Raw genomic sequence first — 19,082 nt, 5'->3', positions numbered from 1 at the left:
GCTTATCAGCTTAAGATAACTGCGCATAATTTTCTTCATGTTGCCATTTTCATTACTCCATTACAGAGCCCTTAGCGTAGCAAGCCGTAGGTATATACTTACGTAGTTTCCAATCTCTTCATTTATAACTAAGGGAGCTTCCTTCTTGTCTGCCTTTTTTTCACTTAATGGTTTCGTGATAATTGTCATTTTGCTTGCTTAAATACGATCGAGAACTGTCAAGTTTTCACTACAGACGTCAAATCCTCACATCGATCTCGGCAGCTTCTCAATACTCCCGTCCTTTACCAGTGGCGCTGTACGGATTGACAAAGAAATAACGCGTAGCGAGTACCTCAGCCCAAATTTTAATACTAGTGAAGCGAAATTATTTTGTATGGGATACAGGAGATTTATATCGTTGTAGGGTGGTCCTATTACCACAGAATCTTAAACTGAATTAGAAAGTAATAACAACACAACAGGGTCAGTTGTATGAGGGAGAAAGACTTTTTCATATGACGCTAGCGGCGGAACACAGGACTGGAATTTAGATGTGACTGGCAAGCCTAAATACTGTTCCTCATAGCGATCGGGGCGGACAACCTTATAGTTAAAAGAACTGCGTCTATAGAATATCTATGCCTGTCATAGTAATATGTCAAGTTTGAAGATTGGTAAGATATTTTCATAAAATTGGTGCTCCTAGTAAATGATTGCATGGATGCTTGTTTCGTAGTTTGTTTATTACGGAATATGAAAGCACGGTGTAATTCTGATTCAAGATACATTCCGTAGTTGTTATGCAGTTGCAATAAAATGTTTTTTTTGGAGTTGTTGTTGCATTTTGATTAAGTGGTCGGTATTTGGAGTGCGTAAACGAATGGAATATTGGTATAACTGATTATGAGGTACGTTTATTCTATAACTTATCTTTATCACCAATGCATGCCTTAGAGACCTCTGGGCCCACCATAAAATAGGATACCTTTCATTAGATACCTGCAGTAATTAAATGTGACATTTGTATAGCTGTGTATTGCTGCACACCGCACTTCTGACATTCATCATCAGTTTGCATTACATATCTGTTTTAGCACTCTGTTTATATGAAGAATAAAAACCTGTTTCCTGTAAACTTGACATTTAACTGCATGCACTCTATTACAGAATATTCCAGTATCTACTCGTATAATGAAGATACAACTGACAGAATTTCTAAGCAGATTTATTTTGTAGCATCTGTATTTGGATAATATGAAATGCAGTGCCTAATAAAGCCTGCCTTGATTCTTTTCCATTTTTAATGTCATCTGGCCCCCTTCCATTATGCCACCAAGTCTTTTGTTGTCTGTTGAAATCTGACACTCCTTGGTCCATTAGCCATCGATTCAGTCGGCCATAAATCCAGTTCAGGTGACTGCACCTTCAAAGTAAGTTACTGGACTACAAACTAAGGTCAATCAGATGCAGATGTGTTGCTGGAGGCAATATCACAGAAATTTCCTTTTTGTTACAGTCGTAACTCATTACCAGTTCAGCCTGTTCCCCACTCCATTTGTCTGTTGCACTTGCTCCTCTTATAGTTCTCAACATGTGTCTCTCTATTGCTTGCCATGTAACCCTCATTTTTTCCCTCTAGACATGTCAAAACTCATTATACGCACTTACTGTTAACTTATGATTCAGACACATTGAAAGTTTAGTTTTCACAATGGACACACATTTAGGTTATCGAAAGCACTCCAGACCAATTTTTACCACTTTGTATTTGTTTCACATGTGGTCGCTGAGCTACCCTAAATACAGCTCACGGACTGTTTCTAAGACTTGATTCCAGAATCAATCTGCCAGGAAGTTTCTTAAGACTTGATTGTTTATTTATAAAGTTTTCTCGTTAATGTGTTCCTCGTGAATATAGAATGATCAGCTTTGTTGAATTGCAGTCTTCACATTTAACTGTTGTTGCACATGACATCCAGAAATATATACATCGTTACATGTGCCCACCTATACCTAAGTTTATATTATAAAATTGTCTTTATTTTGATAACTTGTTAAACCTAAATAAAGGGAGACAAAAATTTACATTACAAACTGACTAATTTTATATTGTAATCTGTTGTAAGGGAAATACATAATTTTGTACCACTCGTACACACTACCAAAGGCATACTTGATACAATGTTCCCTGACATATGCTTCATTTCCTGGTCCTAAAAGGTTAAAGTAGTATACTGCAGAAATGGTGACTGCACTTTTCACATTTCTTGAGTCACAAAATCAATTCAAACAAACTAACTTTATTGAAGTGTAAGTGCAAACCACCTCAGCTAAACATAATCAAGTACCCATATTTTGTTGCTTGGCCACTTGTATAATGTGTTGTATTTATATTGTATACAAATTTGTGATTTGTGCTTGCCTCATTTTGAAGGTAGGTCAGTGGTTTATTGTAAAAAAGATTGTGCCTTATTATGTTTGCATTTTAAATTTTTGGTTTGCATCCACTAGTAATAACATGTCTACTCAAGATGGGATTTGAGAAGCACTGTATCAGGTGACTGCAGCTTAAAAGTTAAGCTGCTGTACCACAAACTAAGGTCAGTCAGATGCAGGAGTGATGCTGGAAGCAAGATCACAGAAATCTGTTGGCACCAGAGAAGCTACTGCTGGCCAGACAAAAAACAGTTTTCGACCCTCACCTCACTACATGGCAGCTATTTGGCATGGTATGGAAACTTACAACTTTCTGTGTTGGATCTCTCTCTTTTACTCTCTCTGTTTTAACATATTTAATGTTTGTTTTTGAAACAGCAGATTCATAGCTGAAATACACTAAATAACAGTCAAGGAAGGCCTTTTGTTTGAAATCACTTCTAGCACAAGAGAAAAAAACAATATAATTTCCTGTTAGTGTGGGTCATAAGCCTGACCCAACCAGGTACTTGCCATGGCCTCTGTAGAGGAGCCATCGTGGCATTTGCTTTGCATGATTCTTGAAATAAAAAGTAAAGTTTTAAATCTATATGTAGATTTGAACTAATTTATCTTGAATGCAAGTCTAGAGCCTTAATTTTATCACCAGCAACATATACAAGACACTAAACTTTTGAACACATACTCATCTGTCACCTGCACAAAACAGGTTTTACGGGCGTGTGTGACGTACAAATAATGCAAGTGATGACGGCTAGAAAGATCTGCCCAGTCTCTGTGTGCAGCATAAGGAAACAAATACCACTATAGCACCTCCATCGTTTAAAAATGCAGAGGAGTAAATTAGGAAGATTTAAAAAGAGGAGGTGGCACATTTCAGAGGGAGAAAGGAAGAAAGGGATGAAGGAAATGGTGTGTAGTGCTTGCTTACTCCCGGTCTTGGCCTCCAAACACCATTAACATTCTCTCTTCCTTTCCTCTGTTGTGCATTGTGTAGAAATTTCTTAATCTAGATTCTGACTGACCTATACCTCCTCCAGTTACCTCTGTCTACATCCTCCTTTGCTCTCATCCTCAAGAGGAAAGCTGTAGCATGTAACTTTGGCCTTCCTTTGATGTTATTTTGTGTGTTTTAATCTGCTATACTGTAAGTGTCATCTCCCAAAGGTAAGTATTAAACAATTCATATTTATTTCAATATGACATTTCATGTTTAATTTTCCTCTGTGTTGGTGACCTTTTTCGAACAAATACACTAAGATGTTTCAAAGAAATGAATTTCGTAAGTGATAGCATAGAGGAAGTAACATAATGAAGCTTTGTCTTTCTTGTAGTTTTTGAATGGTATTTAGACTTCATTGTATACTGTAGCTACAAAGTGATCATCCAAATCTCATATACTTAATTTGTGAATACCGAATAGGTTGAGGAATAACGGTTACGAAATAGATTAAGGGAAAGCAGGGTGGCAATTCTTCTATAAAACCTGGAATTCTAAGGGAATTAAATTTTATCTGGAAAAATTGGGGAAATCTCTGGGAATTTTATAAAATCCCAGAGAATTCTGTGTTTTTAACTTAGCATTGAAATTTAATTTTAATTGAGTTTTATAAATCACAAATTTTAGAATACTTAATATTTCAAAGTGTGTTAATTATACTAATATTTTTCCATATAAATTATTGATATTTAAAAACTGCGGTTGAACTACTGCTTATAGTTTGAGAGAGGAAAGGAAAGTCGTTATTGTGGTAAAAAAAAAAAAAAAAAAAAAAAAAAAAAGAGAGTTCCATTCATGATATGTGAGATTTTTTTTTTATTTGTTGCTCAGCCAGTAATATATCATTTGCCCATCTTTTATCATTTACATCTTCCTGTAAACTACATTTATGTACTCAGAACACAATGTTAGGAGAATCCTCAGATACCTGAAGGACGATTCTCTCCTGCTTGTTGCTACTTTATTGTTATGTGCTTCTGTCTCATTTTATTTTGTGGAATTTTGAATTTTTCTTAATCCTACTGTTTGAAAATAATATTTCTGAAAAAAAGTCGTCTAATTTCACCACAACTGTTGTAACTGTTATTTAAATTTTGATTAATGGAGGTAGTTCATTGCTTCACAGTTGTATTACGCTAAAAATGACACACATGTAGTCTGTTGCTGTCAAACCAATTTTATTATGATTTTTCCAAAAATAGCTGCACTGTATTCCTGCAATCCCAGTGCAGATCAGTGGTGTATACTAGCTATTGCAAAATACACTGAAGAGCGAAAGAAACCAGTACACCTGCCTAATATCGTGGGGGGCCCCCGTGAGCACTCAGGAGTGCCACAACACGATGTGGTATGGACTCGACTAATGTCTGTAGTAGTACTGGAGGGAACTGACTCTATGAATCCTGCAGGGCTGTCTATAAATCCATAAGAGTATGAGGGGGTGGAGATCTCCTCTGAACAGCACATTGATAGACATCCCAGATATGCTCAATGATGTTTGTTTTTGGGGAGTTTGGTGACCAGCGGAAGAGTTAAAACACAGAAAAGTGTTCCTGGAGCCATTCTGTAGCAGTTCTGGACATGTGGGGTGTTGTATTATCCCACTGGAATTGCTCAAGTCCATTGGAATGCCCAGTGGACATGAATGGATGCAGCTGATCAGACAGAATCCTTACGTATGTGTCACCTGTCAAAGTCGTATCTATATGTATCAAGGGACCCATATTACTCCTACTGCACGTGCCCTACCCCATTACAGAGCCTCCACCAGCTTGAACAGTCCCCTGCTGACATGCAGAATCCATGGATTCTTTAGATTGTCTCCATACTTGTATACGTCTGTGTGCTGGATACAATTTGAAATTAGATTCGTCTGACCAGGCAACATGTTTCCAGTCTTCATCAGTCCAATGTCGGTGTTGACGGGCCCAGGCAAGGCATAAAGCTTTGTCGTGCAGTCATCAGGGGTACATGAGTGGGCCTTTGGCTATGAAAACCCACATCAATGATGTTTCATTGATTGTTTTGCATACTGACACTTGTTGAGGGCCCATCATTGAAATCTGCAGCAATTTGCGGAAGGGTTGCACATCTGTCACGTTGAATGATTCTCTTCAGTCATTGTTGGTCCAGTTCTTTCAGAATCTTTTTCTGGCCACAGTGATGTTAGAGATTTGATGTTTTACTGGATTCCTTATATTCACGGTACACTCGTGAAATGGTTGTATGGGAAAATCCTCACTTCATCGCTACCTCGGAGATGCTATGTCCCATTGCTCATGTGCCGACTATAACACCAAGTTCAAACTCACTTAGATCTTAATAAACTGCCATTGTAACATCAGTAACCGTTCGAACAACTGCTGATCGAACAACTGCGCCAGACACTTGTTGTCTTGCATAGACATTGCCAACTGCAGTGTCGTATTGTGCCGGTTTACATATCTCTGTATTTGAATATGCATGCCTATTCCAGTTTCTTTGGCATGTCAGTGTAAATCATCCAGCTTAAGGCATAGGTAGAAAATGCTTGCATAAACATACTTAGAACAGCAAGATATACTCTGATGTCAGCCTGTGGTACTTGAAAATGGTTATGAAAAAGATAGAGAAGAACACTTAATGTATTACAAAAAGTTGTCAAATATGCAGGAGATGCTTGAATGTGCAATTAATAACTTCACTTCATTGGCATACTTTAGGAGCATTGATTGCCACTTATGTTTGATGACTGTTAACAAGTTCTGAATGCAGTAATAGTGATAGCAACTGTTTGCAGTGTAGGCCTTCTTTGATTTGATTATTTACATGCCTGAGCTGCATCATCTCCCGTTGCTTGGAGACATTCAGACAGATTAAATCAAGTGATCTCAGTAGCCAAATCATCTGTTGCTTCCCAGATGCAGCTGTTAAAGTATCTTTCACACCATTGCTGAACTAGGGTGCAACTCTACGGTATTGTAAATAATATTTAGTCAGTATTCAGAAATCTGAAAACACCCCTTTAAGGAGCATTACGGCCATAAATGTGGGTAGGAATAATTAATATATGGTCTGATTGATCTTTGATGAAGAGTTCCAGAACATTAATATAAAATGAGCCTTAATAGATGAACTTTGAATCCTGTAATTTGAACACTATGCTAACAAACATGTGGCTTGAAATGTTTCGGGAGGGAAACTGTAAAGTCCATAGGCTTAGAAAAAGGATTGCAGAGAAGTCTACTGTAGAAACAAGTGAATAAATTCAATGTATTGAGGGCAATGGTTGGGTTTGATTGTCAAGATTAAAAGGTTCAAACTGCTGCTTGCATAACACTCTGCACACGCTGGTACATTATATGCCAAAGTTATGTGAATATGTCATTTACTTGTTGATAAGTTGTCTTCATCTTGTCACAGGACATTTTCTTAGACAGCCAAAGTATATGTTACTCACATGTGACCTCTGTAATACACATTTGAATGGAATATGGCTGTTTGTTGTAAGTTTCGGTGCTCATGTATCAGTGTTTGGAGGCAGAGGTGAATACCTCTTTGGGGATGCACCATCAGCATTGTCGCAGTGGATAATGCTCACTGCACTCATTGTTCTTTAAGCTGCATGTTCTCTCCAGGTTGTGCCAACTCTAAGGAGCTTGGCCAGTCCTAATTGGCTATGTTTCAGAGAGCACAGGGTTCATGATATGTGACTACACGTAATTAACCCACAGGGCTGTAAATACTTGGTATTTTGAGTGACTACAGTTTGGAGTGATGGTGGTACATTCATTCTGTATCTTGGAAAGAATTATCTACGCACAACTGACTGCATTTCGGTGATGGTAGTAATCTCTAAAATAAATATCAACTTAAAAATGAAGTATATACTGATATGGTGTGTAGTAGTTAAGGCTACAAAGTTTGCAACAAATCTCCAAGGACAATGCTACATTCCAGCTAAGCTGTGCTTGCTTAGTTGTACAAAGTTGTGCCTGGGTTGACCATATTTTCCATGGCTGCTTTGAAACTTCTGGGTCATCTGTAATTTTGAGTACATATTCTAACAGTAGCTAGTTGGTTCTCCAGAGAGTATTCATGTACAAAAAGTGTAAAGAGCTCAGACAGTTGTCCACTTAAAAAAGGTGTGTTCACTGTTGAGGTGTGGAGTGCTTCTTTACAAAGATGGAAGTGTGTTTCATTGAAGATTTAAGCATAGACCAATTGCTGTGAACATCACAACAAATACTTGTGTTTGAGGCCGTTGGGATGACATTGAGTAGAAGAGCAAGGTAACATATTAATACTACAGTGAGCACATCAGCTCCATCCAAACCAGAGGGACATCTACAGCCCATGGTGAATTCTTTTACTCAAATTATTCCTTCCTCCAACCAGAATCCAGCTTTCATGGAGGATCAGTTGGGATTACAGTACCACCAATACTGAAGTGTACAGCAGCTCTTTCCCCATGTGAGTGATTAATTGAGCATTATCTGTAATATGTGACATTTCACCGGCGACAAAAAAATCTTTTACAAAATGTTATGGTAAAAGTGATTCTACCGCACCTTTTGGAAATATATATTTTAATTTCTTTCCTCAAACATCTGTAGTGGTCATAGTGTTATACTAAGAATGCACACAATATACCTTGTAGCAGGTAGCAAACTGCTGCATTGAATTAATCTTAGACCCTGCACTACTTCTCACTCACTTCCAGTGTACATTTGAGGAGATATCATTCCACAATTGAAAACCTGAGAAGCTTGCGGATGACCATACTACAAGCTTTCCATCAAAGATCTCATCTGAATGAGGCATTCTGCAATCTTGAGAATGCTTATGATATTTCTCGAAGATGTAATGGCATCAGATAGCTCCGTATGTAGGGCTTATGGGGACAGCTCTCTCCCATTATACAGTCCCTACTATTGCAGTTTTACTTGTATTTTAGTTTGATTCAACATGTTTCTGTTAGATTACTTTACATCTACATTTACATCTACATTGATACTGTGCATCCATCTTATGGTGCATGTTGGATGGCATCTTATACCGCTACTAGTCATTTCCTGTCCTGTTCCACTCGCAACTAGAGCAAGAAAAAACGACTGTCCGTATACCTCCGTACAACTCCTAATTTCTCGAATCTTATCTTCATGGTCCTCATGTGCCGTGTATGTTGGTGGCAGTAGAATCATTCAGCAGTCAGCTTCAGATGCCGATTCTCTAAATTTTCTCAGTACTGTTCTTCAAAAAGAACATTGCCTCTTCTCCAGGGGTTCCCATTTGAATTCCTGAAGCATCTCCATAACACTTAAGTGTTGATCGAACCTGCCAGTAACAATCTAGAAGCTCACCTCTGAACTACTCTGATGTCCTCCGACAGTCCGACCTGATACAGAACCAAAACTCTCTAGCCATATTCACGAATAGGCCACACAAGTGTCCTATATGTAGTCTCCTTGGCAGATGAACCACATTTTCCCAAAATTCTTCCAATAAACTGAAGTTGCCCATATATTTAGATGACATGTGTCAAACAGTACACTGTATATGAACATTACAGGTTCGCTTTTCCTACTCATCTGCATTAACTTAAAATGCCCCACATTTAGAGCTAGTTGCCATTCATCACAACGGGCAGAAGTTTTGTCTAAGTCATCTTCTATACAGAGAACAACAGTGGTCCTATCACATTTCCCTGGGGCACCCCTGATGATATCCTTGTCTCTGATGAACATTCACCATCAAGCATAACATACTGGATTTTAAACATGTAAATGGCTGCCCACTGTATGTCTCAAATTTGAACTGTGGTAGTTTCTGCCATGGATGTTAATGATTAATCATCCCTGACAGCAGCTGCATTTAGTATCTGTTATTCGTGGATAGTATTTTGATTTTTTTTGTACTTATTCTTGTTCCAGCCGTTCAGCAACCATAGCACTGTTGCAGCTAACAGTTGTGAGGTTAGAAGAAAGGGTAGACAATAGTAATATAAAATTTTAACAAGAAGATGGAAAGGGTAAACTGCGACTTGTCACATGTGGGAGTTATTAAGTTACAGACAGGCACAATGAAAGGGAACACTAGAAATATTTTCAGTTTATAGGCAGATTCCTTCGTCAGAAGGAGAGCTTTCACACAACAAAGACTCTCTCACTCACTCACTCACACACACACACACACACACACACACACACACACACACACACACACACTGTCTGAAATGAGCGGCAGTCTACCTCGAGTGAGTAATGGAGGTAAGGAGGTGGCATAGTGTTGGGAGTGGTAGGGATTGCTGTTTAGGGGTTAGGGAAGGTGCTGGTGGGAGCATGCAGCTACATGTTAGAGACAGGGTTGCTAGGTGTGGTGCTAAGAGGCTGTGGTGGGGAGGAGAACGAGGTGGGAGGGAATTGGAGAAGAGGAAAGTATTAGTAGTTGCAGGTTAGGCAGGCTAGAAGCCATGTGTGTACTGTAGTGGGAGCTGGAAAGCGGAGAGACAGTTCGAGGACAGAGACTAGCGAAGGTTGAGGCCAGGTGGATTATGGAAACGAAGGAGATGTAGGGATAGCTCCCACCTTCACAGTTTAGAAAATCTGGTGTTGGTGGAGAGGGGGGGGGGGGGGGACCCCACACACATTGCACATGCTGTGAAGCAGTCATTAAAGTGCAGCGCATCATGTCCGGCTGCCTGTTCACTGACTGGCTGGTCCATCTGTCTTTTGGCCACTGTTTGACTGTGGCCATTTGAGTGGACAGTCAGCTGGTTAGTTGTCATGCCCATGTAGATAATGACACAGTGGTTGCAGCTAAGTCTGTACATCAGGTGGCTGCTTTCATAGGTAGCTCTGCATTTGATGGGGTAGGAGATGCCAGTGACAGGAATGGAGTAGGTGATGGTGGGAAGTAGGTCTATTGCAGATACATGATTCACGAGGCAAAGGTTTGGAAGCAAGTATGGAATAGGGACAGACAAGGATGTTGTGTACAGAGTGTGAATGACAAAATACCATTTGAGAGGGATGGTCCTCTTATTGGGGAGCATATTTCTCATTTCAGGGCAGGATGAGAGATGCCAGACCCTGGTAGAGAAAGTGACTCAGTTGCTCCATCCCTAAGTGCTACTGTGTCATGAGGAATGCTCCTTTTTGGCCAGACTGGGCGTATATGGTGGATGGTTGGTGACTGGTCATACAAGGTATGTGAGATCTGTTTCTAGAAAGGTTAGGAGGGTAATTTCAGTTTTTGAAAGTTTCTTTGTGACCCTCGACATATTTGGATGACCTCTGATGGCTAGGCTGTATGGAAGTAACTTCTTGGTATGGAGTGGATGGCTGCTATCGAAGTGGAGGTGGTGTTGATGGTTGGTAGGACTGGTGTGGATGGAGGTATTCTTGAGGTGGAGGTCGATGTTAAGGAAGGTGGCTTGTTGGGCTGCGGAGGACCGGATGAACTGAATGGTGGAGAAAATGTAGAGATTCTGGAGGAATGTGGATAGGGTATCCTCACGCTCGGTCCAGATCATGAAGATGTCATCAATGAATTTAATTCACCTAGTAGCCCTATCCATTCTCCATCTCATCCCTGCATGCTTCCAAAGGCCGCACTAGCATTTTCCCTCACTCTTAAGATACCATCCCTCCCTCTCCCAACCCTATGCCTCCTCCTTAAACCTGCTACACACCTTCCAGGTAGATTGCTGCTCACATAAGATGTGATCACAGTTGGGCCTTAGTGCCTGGTGACAGTGGCCGTGTGTGTGTGTGTGTGTGTGTGTGTGTGTGTGTGTGTGTGTGTGTTTTCTACTACTAAAGAAGAACTTTCTCTGAAAGCTGCAGATATATTTAGTGTTCTTTTTTTACTGTGCCTGTCTGTAACTCAGCACCTCTTCTGTGTGGTGAGTAGCAATCTATCCTTTCCATATAATTTTTCTGTCCTGTAACTTCCATTGTTTGAAACAAGTTTTTGACAGAGCTATATGCAATATATGTATCGAAGGGAAAATTCACTTGAGAAATTATAAGTAGACTAGCTGAGTACCTGGTGTCTTCTATTAGTCCATCTCCTCCTTTGCCCTCCGTCTTTCCATAACCCCCCCCCCCCCCTCCCCTCCCTGCCCACCCTGCCATTCTCTTCCCCATCCTGTTTATGTCTCCTCCCTCCTCCTTGCTGTCTATCCATTCCCCCATCCTCCTCCTCCCCCTTCTCTCACCATGTTATCTTGCTCATTTCAATAGGATGCTGGTGGTTCCTACTCCCACAATATTTCTTTCCAGATCATAACTAATGTGTACCAAATTTCGTTGAAATCATTCTAGGGGATTAGGATGAGCTTTTCTCATGTCAGATATTTTTAACCTGTTTCACATGTATTTTTATACATGTTTCACCTGCATATCTAGTGAATTTTGCCCTGAAGTTTCATATTAATGCAACTCAGTGGTTATGACATTGTACCTTCTGACCCAAGTGCTGTACAATGATATAATTTTGCAGGTACATCCAGTGGTATATGTGGCTAATGTATGCAAAATGTGTTGTGAATAAGGTTAGTAGAAAATAAATAATAAATTAAAATATCAGTTATGATGCGGCAGTTTGTCATGCGTCTGTGTTTATGACGTCAAATCTCGTGAACTGTGTGTTGTACAATGGTATATTTGTGTAGGTACATTCAGCAACATACCTGAATACTATCTGTGAAATGGATTGTGAGTGCAGTTCGTAGTAAAGAAGTAATAAATTAAAACATTATTTCATGAGGCAGTTTTAATGCAGGAGCAGCGAAAATGTGATAAGTGATAATATTTTTTCCTCTCATCATTTTTTAGGGTTGTCAGTGCGAAAAAGTTCTGTAAAGTTTTGAAATTGTGTGTAGACTTGTTTGTTCCAAGTCACCAAGCGTTCTCATTCTTAAATAATAAACGAGTGAAGTAAGGCTATTAGTGCATTGTCGACTACACTGCTTTTTCCCCCACACCCCTCTAATAGTTAGGTGGTTCTTACCCACAGTGATAATTTCCAAGGAGTAAGTGATACAGGTACCATGTTTGATTGAAATCAGTGTACATATGCAGGTACGTATGATCGATGTTTTTTTACCCTTACGGAATTGTGATTGAGGGGCATTTATAAATTCTAAAAGTACCTAGTCTCATATTCCAGTAATTGGCACCCCTGAATGATCTCAGTATTTTGATATTCGTCACAAGATGTGGGAAACAGAACTCATCTGCTCTACTTTTATAGAGCCTTCATGCAATTCTAGCTTAGTAATGGCTGTGCTGTCAGTCAGCTTAAAGGTCCAAGCAGAAGATAGGCACTGAGGGAAGGGAACCATATTTACATTAAGTGACAACTCTCACAGCACTGTACCAAGCGAGGTGGCGCAGTGGTAGCACACTGGACTTGCATTCGGGGGGACGACGGTTCAATCCCGCGTCCGGCCATCCTGATTTAGGTTTTCCGTGATTTCCCTAAATCGGTCCAGGCAAATGCTGGGATGGTTCCTTTGAAAGGGGACGGCCGACTTCCTTCCCCATCCTTCCCTTATCCGATGAGACCGATGACCTCGCTGTTTGGTCTCTTCCCCCAAACAACCCAACCCAACCCTCTCACAGCACTGCAAGCAATTATTAATTAATTAATTTATTAATTATTAATAAGAAGGTGAACCTTCAGGAGCATGGAAGGAGACAAAATAAACACTCCCCCCCCCCCTCCCAGGGGGTCCACAACTCTTTTGTGGATATGTGCGTGGCAAGCACGGGACCCCGAACTAGTGCGGCTCTCTTTCCTTTCCGGGCTGCATACCTTCCATTTCCAATCCCCCCCCCCCCCCCCACCGCCACCTCTTCCCTTTCCCTTCTCCCCATATGGGGGTATGTTTCATGCTTACGTCTGGAGATGGACGCATATAACTGTAAGACATAGTCTCTCTTCTTTGCTTTCTATGCTGGAAAGTCTCTGTCCTCCCTTTGTCCTTCTCTTTTCCTTGCCTCTTCTCTTTACCCTCTTCTCCACTGAGGTGTTTAAGACCCCTCTTCTTTCCATTTCTTTGTTCCTCCCTTTCTCATTCTTTCCTTCCTGTGCGTGTCGACCCACATGTAGCCAGTGATGGGGTAACGCGTAATTCCCAGCCCCGGGTAGACAGGTAGGACACATACGTACTCTATGGTAACGGCCAGGCCCAGGGAGAGGTGATTACCCAAGCTGGTACCTTCCGAATGTGCCGATTGGTCCCTCCGTCCGTTTCTCGGGAGATGTGACCTGAGGTGTGAACAATCACCTAAGGTGGGAGTGCCTTCAGAGGGGGCCCCCACAATGAAGGAGCACACCATCGGAGACACCGGTAATCATGGGGAATACTTCCACAATGGTTTCCTCTACGTCTACAATTTCTGCTCACAAGAGAAAGTTATATGAGTCCCAGCCACGGACATTTCTTCCATCAGTGCCACAGTTCCTTGTTGTTTCTCGGTCGGCCGAAGGTCAAGAATTCTCCACAGTCAACCCTTTCATTGTTCAGAAAGGTGTCGATGCAATTGCAGATCCTGTAAAGTCTTGTTCCTGATTACAAAATGACACCTTGTTGTTAGAAACAGCCACTGCCCTCCAGGCACAAAAATTGCTGTGAACTTCACTGCTACACACCTTCCCTGTCTGGGTAGAAGGGCACTGTACTTTAAATTCATCACGCGGGGTGGTTTATACACGCTCACTCGACGGATTGCCCAGTGAGGAAATTCAAAACTACCTGTCTGACCAGGGCGTAACGGCTGTACATAGTCATGAAAAGGGTTGACAAGGACTTGGTACCAACCCGTACTATCTTCTAAACATTTGACAGAGTTCAACTTCCATCGAACATTAAAACGCCCTATGAGATAATTTCAGTTCGCCCTTACTACATCCCCAACCCTATGCGTTGCTATCGGTGTCAGCTGTTTAATCATACCAGGCACTCATATTCCAAGCTGGCCAAATGCGTTAAGTGTAGCAAGGATGCCCAAGAGGGTGCTTGTCCACCTCCATCCCCTCGTTGCATCAACTGTATGGGCGACCACACTGTTTCCTCTAGAGATTGCCCCATTTTCTAAGATGAATGGCTTATTCAGGAAATCAGACTGAAGGAAAAGGTGTCTACATTTGCTGCTGCCCAATGTGGTTTCGGAAAGCATCGTTCCGCAGTTGACTATCTTGTTGCTATCTCAACTTACGTCATGGACAATTATCTCAGGAAACGCCAAACAGCAGCAATATTTTTTGATCTGGAGAGAGCATACGATACCTGTTGGAGGACAGGCATCCTCCGCACCCTGTTCCCTTGGGGCTTTCGAGGTCGGCTACCCCTTTTTATTCATTAATTTATGACATAGCGCACATTTAAAGTGTGTGTGAACACTACTCTCTCCCTTCCTTTCTCCCAAGAAAACGGCGTGCCCCAGGGCTCTGTGCTAAGTGTTGTACTGTTTGCCATTGCCATAAATCCAATTACAGATTGTCTCTTTCCCGATGTCTTGGGTTCCCCCTTTGTGGATGATTTTGTGTTTTACTACAGCTCTCAACGGACCAGCCTTCATTAACAACGTCTTCAAGGATGTCTCGATCACCTCCACTCTCGGAGCTTCAGATTTTCCCCCGGTAAAATTGTTTGTATCAATTTTTGGCATTGTATGGAGTTTCTTCTGCCTTCCCTACATCTAGGCCCTGTCGACCTCCCATTCGCAGATGTCGCTCAATTCTTGGAGCTCATGTTTGAGAGAAAATTGTGCTGGTCCTCCCACGTTTCCTATCTTTTGGCCTACTGTCTGTGATCCCTCAAAACCTTCAGTGTTCTGAATGGTACCTCCTGGGGAGCAGACCGAGTGGTCCTTCTCTGCCTATATTGCGCCTTAGTGCGCTGAAATCGGTCAATGGAAGCATAGTTTACTCCTCTGCTTGGCCATCTATTCTTCTGTGTCTCAACTCTGTCCACCACCGTGGATTGCGTTTAGCGTCTGGAACATTTTTCACCAGCCCTGTAGAAAGCCTTTATGCTGAGACTGCCAACCCTCCGCTGTCCAATCGGCGAGCTGTCCTTCTGAGTCGTTATGGTAGCCATCTGTCTTCCATGCCTGCTAATCCGGCCCGTGACCTTTTTTTTTCGACACCTTCTTGGATTTAGGGTATGCAAGGCGCCATTCCTCTCTACCACCACGGGTAGTTCGCTTCCGTCAACTGCTACTTCCACTTTCCTAAAACTTTCTTGACAACTGGGGATACAGCACCGCCTCCGGACCTGCCTGCTTCGTGACCTTTGTCAGCTTCCCAAGGATGGTACCCCTTCTCTCATTTATTGTCGAGCATTTGCTGCTCTATGCGCACAAATGAAGGATGCCACTTTTATTTACACTGACGGCTCAGAAACATCATCTGGTGTTGGGAGTGCCTATATTGCTGGTGACACCCCTAATCGGTTTCAGCTTGTCGACCAGTGTTCGGTTTTTACTGCGGAGCTTTATGCTGTTCTCCAGGCTGTCCAATACGTCCGTCGCCATCATCAGGTACAGTATATTATATGCTCAGATTCGCTCAGCTCTCTCCCCAGTGTCCAAGCTCTTTACCCTGTCCACCCTCTGATCCACTGGATTCGGGACTGCCTGCACTTACTCCACTTGGGAGGCATCTCTGTGGCATTCCTGTGGATCCCAGGACACGTTGGTACCTGTGGAAACAAGGTGGCTGATATAGCGGCCAAGGCTGCAGTCTCTCTTCCTCAGCCTGCTGTTCGCATGGTTCCCTTCGCCGATCTACAGAGTGTTTTATGTTGTCATGTTGCTCTTTTATGGCACGCACATTGGTCTACACTTCCCAGAAATAAATTGCGACCCCCTGCGGGTTCGGGGGTTAGAATAGGCCCGCGGTATTCCTGTCTGTCGTAAGAGGCGACTAAAAGGAGTCTCAAACTTTTCGGCCTTATGTGATGGTCCCCTGTTGGGTTTGACCTCCATCTCTCAAAATTTTCCGAAGAGCGAGCCGATTGGGGAAGGGCGCCTTACTTGGTGCATTGTGTCCATCTTGCGATCAGACCTTTCGCCAGCTTATTCGCCGTTGAATTGCAGTCCTGCCCGCGCTCCATCTCTTGGGCATGACTACGTTCCTGCGTGCAGATTACACCTTGCACTGTGCAGTGCCTCTTTCTGCACTGACGGCGACCATGGACCACATGTTACCTAACATCCAGCACGGTAGCCAGTCCGTTGTGGTGGGGCCGCCATGTACCCTGTTGGTTGTAGCCCCCTGACAACACAGGGATCGCTCTACTGATGCCTGCGCCGTTAACTCCCCACGTATGCCAAGGAGTAGATGCCCATCTCCCTGGGGCATCGGGACTCCTGGCAATGGCCATCCTGCCAGGTGGCCTTTGCTGTGGCTGGGTGGCACCCGTGGGGAGGACCCTTGGTCGGAGTAGGTGGCATCAGGGCGGATGGCCCGCAATGAAGCGTGGTACATCGTCTCTCGCTGGTGGCCAGCTGCCAGCAGTCTCTAAGTGTTCAAGGGCTCATTTTAAAGGTAACATTTATGACCCCAAATCATTCCCCTCCCTGGCCACACCGTGTGAGGAACGAAAGGCAATGAATGACAGTGACACGTATTCACCCAGGTATCTCGTCTGTACCAGAGCTGATGGGGAATCCTTTGTATCCATGAAGCCTCAGTTCTTTGTAGAGCATTTAGAGGACAAGTTTGGGGAGGTGGAGGGCTTGTCCAAAATGCGCTCTGGGTCAGTTTTGATAAAAACGGCATCCTCCGCCCAGTCACGCAGGTTACTTGCTTGTGACAAGTTGGGGGATGTTAACGTTACCACCACACCACGTAAGAATTTAAATATGGTCCAGGGTGTTATTTTCCATAGGGACCTACTTTTGCAGTCTGATGACGAGCTGCACGCCAACTTAGAGTGTAGATGTGTTCATTTTGTCCGGCGCGTTCATCGGCGTCCGAGGGACAATCAGGTTGCTACCGGTGCCTTCATCTTGGCCTTCGAGGGTGATACATTACCGGAGAAGGTCAAGGTGATGGTCTACTGTTGTGACGTCAAGCCCTATATCCCTCCCCCAATGCGGTGCTTTAAGTGCTGGAAGATCGACCATATGTCTTCCCGCTGCAGTTCCAGCCTCACATGTCGAGATTGCGGACGCCCATCTCATCCCGATTCTCCATGTGCTCCGCCTCCCCTCTGTGTCAACTGTGGAGAGCCTCATTCACCTTGCTTGCCAGACTGCAGGATCTTACAGAAAGAATGCAAAATCATGGAATTTAAGACCCTGGACCAACTGACTTACCCTGAGGCTAAGCGGAAATTTGAACGGCTACACCCCGTGCGCATGATGGCATCTTATGCCTCAACTGTCACTCCTGCTCCAGCTCCTTTAGCTGCAACACAAACAGTCAGCTCTGAGTCAGAGGACCTCACCTGTGACGATGGGGGCCCCTTCTCTCGCTGTTGCTCCTACACTATCTACCTCGGGAGCAGCACCCACTAAACCACCGGGGACACAGGTCCCCGCTTCTAAGCCGGAGAAGCGTAAGTCTTCTTCGGCTTCTCTCGCTCGGAAGGGATCCCTTGGGTCACTCCCTTCCCAGGTTCCTACCAGCGGCACAGCAGACACCAACAAGTGGCTGAAGAAGCCGCATGTTGCTGGTCGTCGAGCTTCGCGATCGTCTTCGGTCCCGGAGACTGACTCCAATAAGCCCTCTCAGCAACGGCAACCAAAGGAACAGCGAGACAAAACGACGCTGAAGACCCGTAAGACCAAGGCACCTGCGGTGGCACCTACTCCACCACTACCTACAAGCTCTGCATCTGAGGATGTGGTGGAGATTCTTGCGTCCGCTGAGGACCTTGATCTCGCCAGTCGCCCAGGTGCCCTATCGGAGGCAGCAGGTGACCCAGCGGCGTAATTTGCCTTCCCAGTCCCTTCACGCCTTTTTCAGCCATGGACAATATCATCCTCCAGTGGAACTGCAGCGGTTTCTTCCACCATCTAGCTGAGCTCCGACAGCTTATCAGCCTTCACCCTTTCTTCTGCATTGCTATTCAGGAAACTTGGTTTCCAGCAATGCGAACCCCTGCCCTCCGTGGCTATCGGGATTATTATAAGAACCGGGCAGCTTATGAAAGGGTGTCTGGTGGCGTCTGCATATATGTCCTTAACTCTCTTCACAGCGAGTCTATCCCTCTACAAACAGCTTTAGAGGCTGTCGCTGTTCGGGTGTGGACGCCACAGGCTGTTACCGTCTGCAGTCTTTACCTTCCACCGGAGGGTGATGTCGCGCAGCATGTCCTGGGTGCGCTGATAGCCCAATTACCGCCACCTTTCTTTTTACTGGGCGACTTCAATGCCCATAACCCTCTGTGGGGTGGGTCAGTGGTGACATGTTGAGGTGCCACCATTGAGCATTTATTGGCACAGCTCGATCTTCCGCTGTTAAATGATGGTTCCTTCACACACTTCAGTGTGCCACATGGCATGTACTCCGCCATTGACATTTCGATCTGCAGCCCTAGCCTCTTACCATCTGTCCAATGGAGAGTGCATGACGACCTGTGTAGTGACCACTTTCCGATCTTTCTGTCACTGCCACAGCGTCAGTCTTCTGGGCACCCTTGCAGGTGGGCAATGAATCAGGC

General features: G+C 43.5%; 2 protein-coding genes across 6 annotated transcripts in view; one reads left to right on the top strand and one right to left on the bottom strand.

The window, feature by feature from the left end:
* The window catches only part of LOC124612747 (integral membrane protein 2C), a 34,145-nt gene extending 33,860 nt beyond the window's left edge, over positions 1-285 (bottom strand). Inside the window, exon 1 of the mRNA XM_047141134.1 lies at positions 103-285. Within this exon, the coding sequence (XP_046997090.1) occupies positions 103-189 (87 nt within the window). The 5' untranslated portion in view covers positions 190-285. The remainder of the gene's footprint in view (positions 1-102) is intronic.
* Positions 1-19,082, top strand: part of LOC124612745 (cytoplasmic protein NCK1) — a 79,122-nt gene that overhangs the window by 4,115 nt on the left and 55,925 nt on the right. The window contains exons 1-2 of one of the 5 annotated variants that reach the window (XM_047141131.1): positions 291-656; positions 2,494-2,711. In XM_047141131.1, the coding sequence (XP_046997087.1) occupies positions 2,603-2,711 (109 nt within the window). In that variant the 5' untranslated portion in view covers positions 291-656; positions 2,494-2,602. Of the gene's footprint in view, positions 1-290; positions 657-696; positions 891-2,493; positions 2,712-19,082 lie in introns of those variants that run through there. The other 4 variants (XM_047141128.1, XM_047141129.1, XM_047141130.1 and 1 more) reach the window with 4 other exon arrangements.

Source organism: Schistocerca americana, chromosome 4 (assembly GCF_021461395.2).
Source record: "Schistocerca americana isolate TAMUIC-IGC-003095 chromosome 4, iqSchAmer2.1, whole genome shotgun sequence".
In the NCBI taxonomy this organism is placed as follows: Eukaryota; Metazoa; Arthropoda; class Insecta; order Orthoptera; family Acrididae; genus Schistocerca; species Schistocerca americana.
Note: the sequence above shows the minus strand (reverse complement) of the source record. Positions and strands in the feature narration are given on the sequence as shown.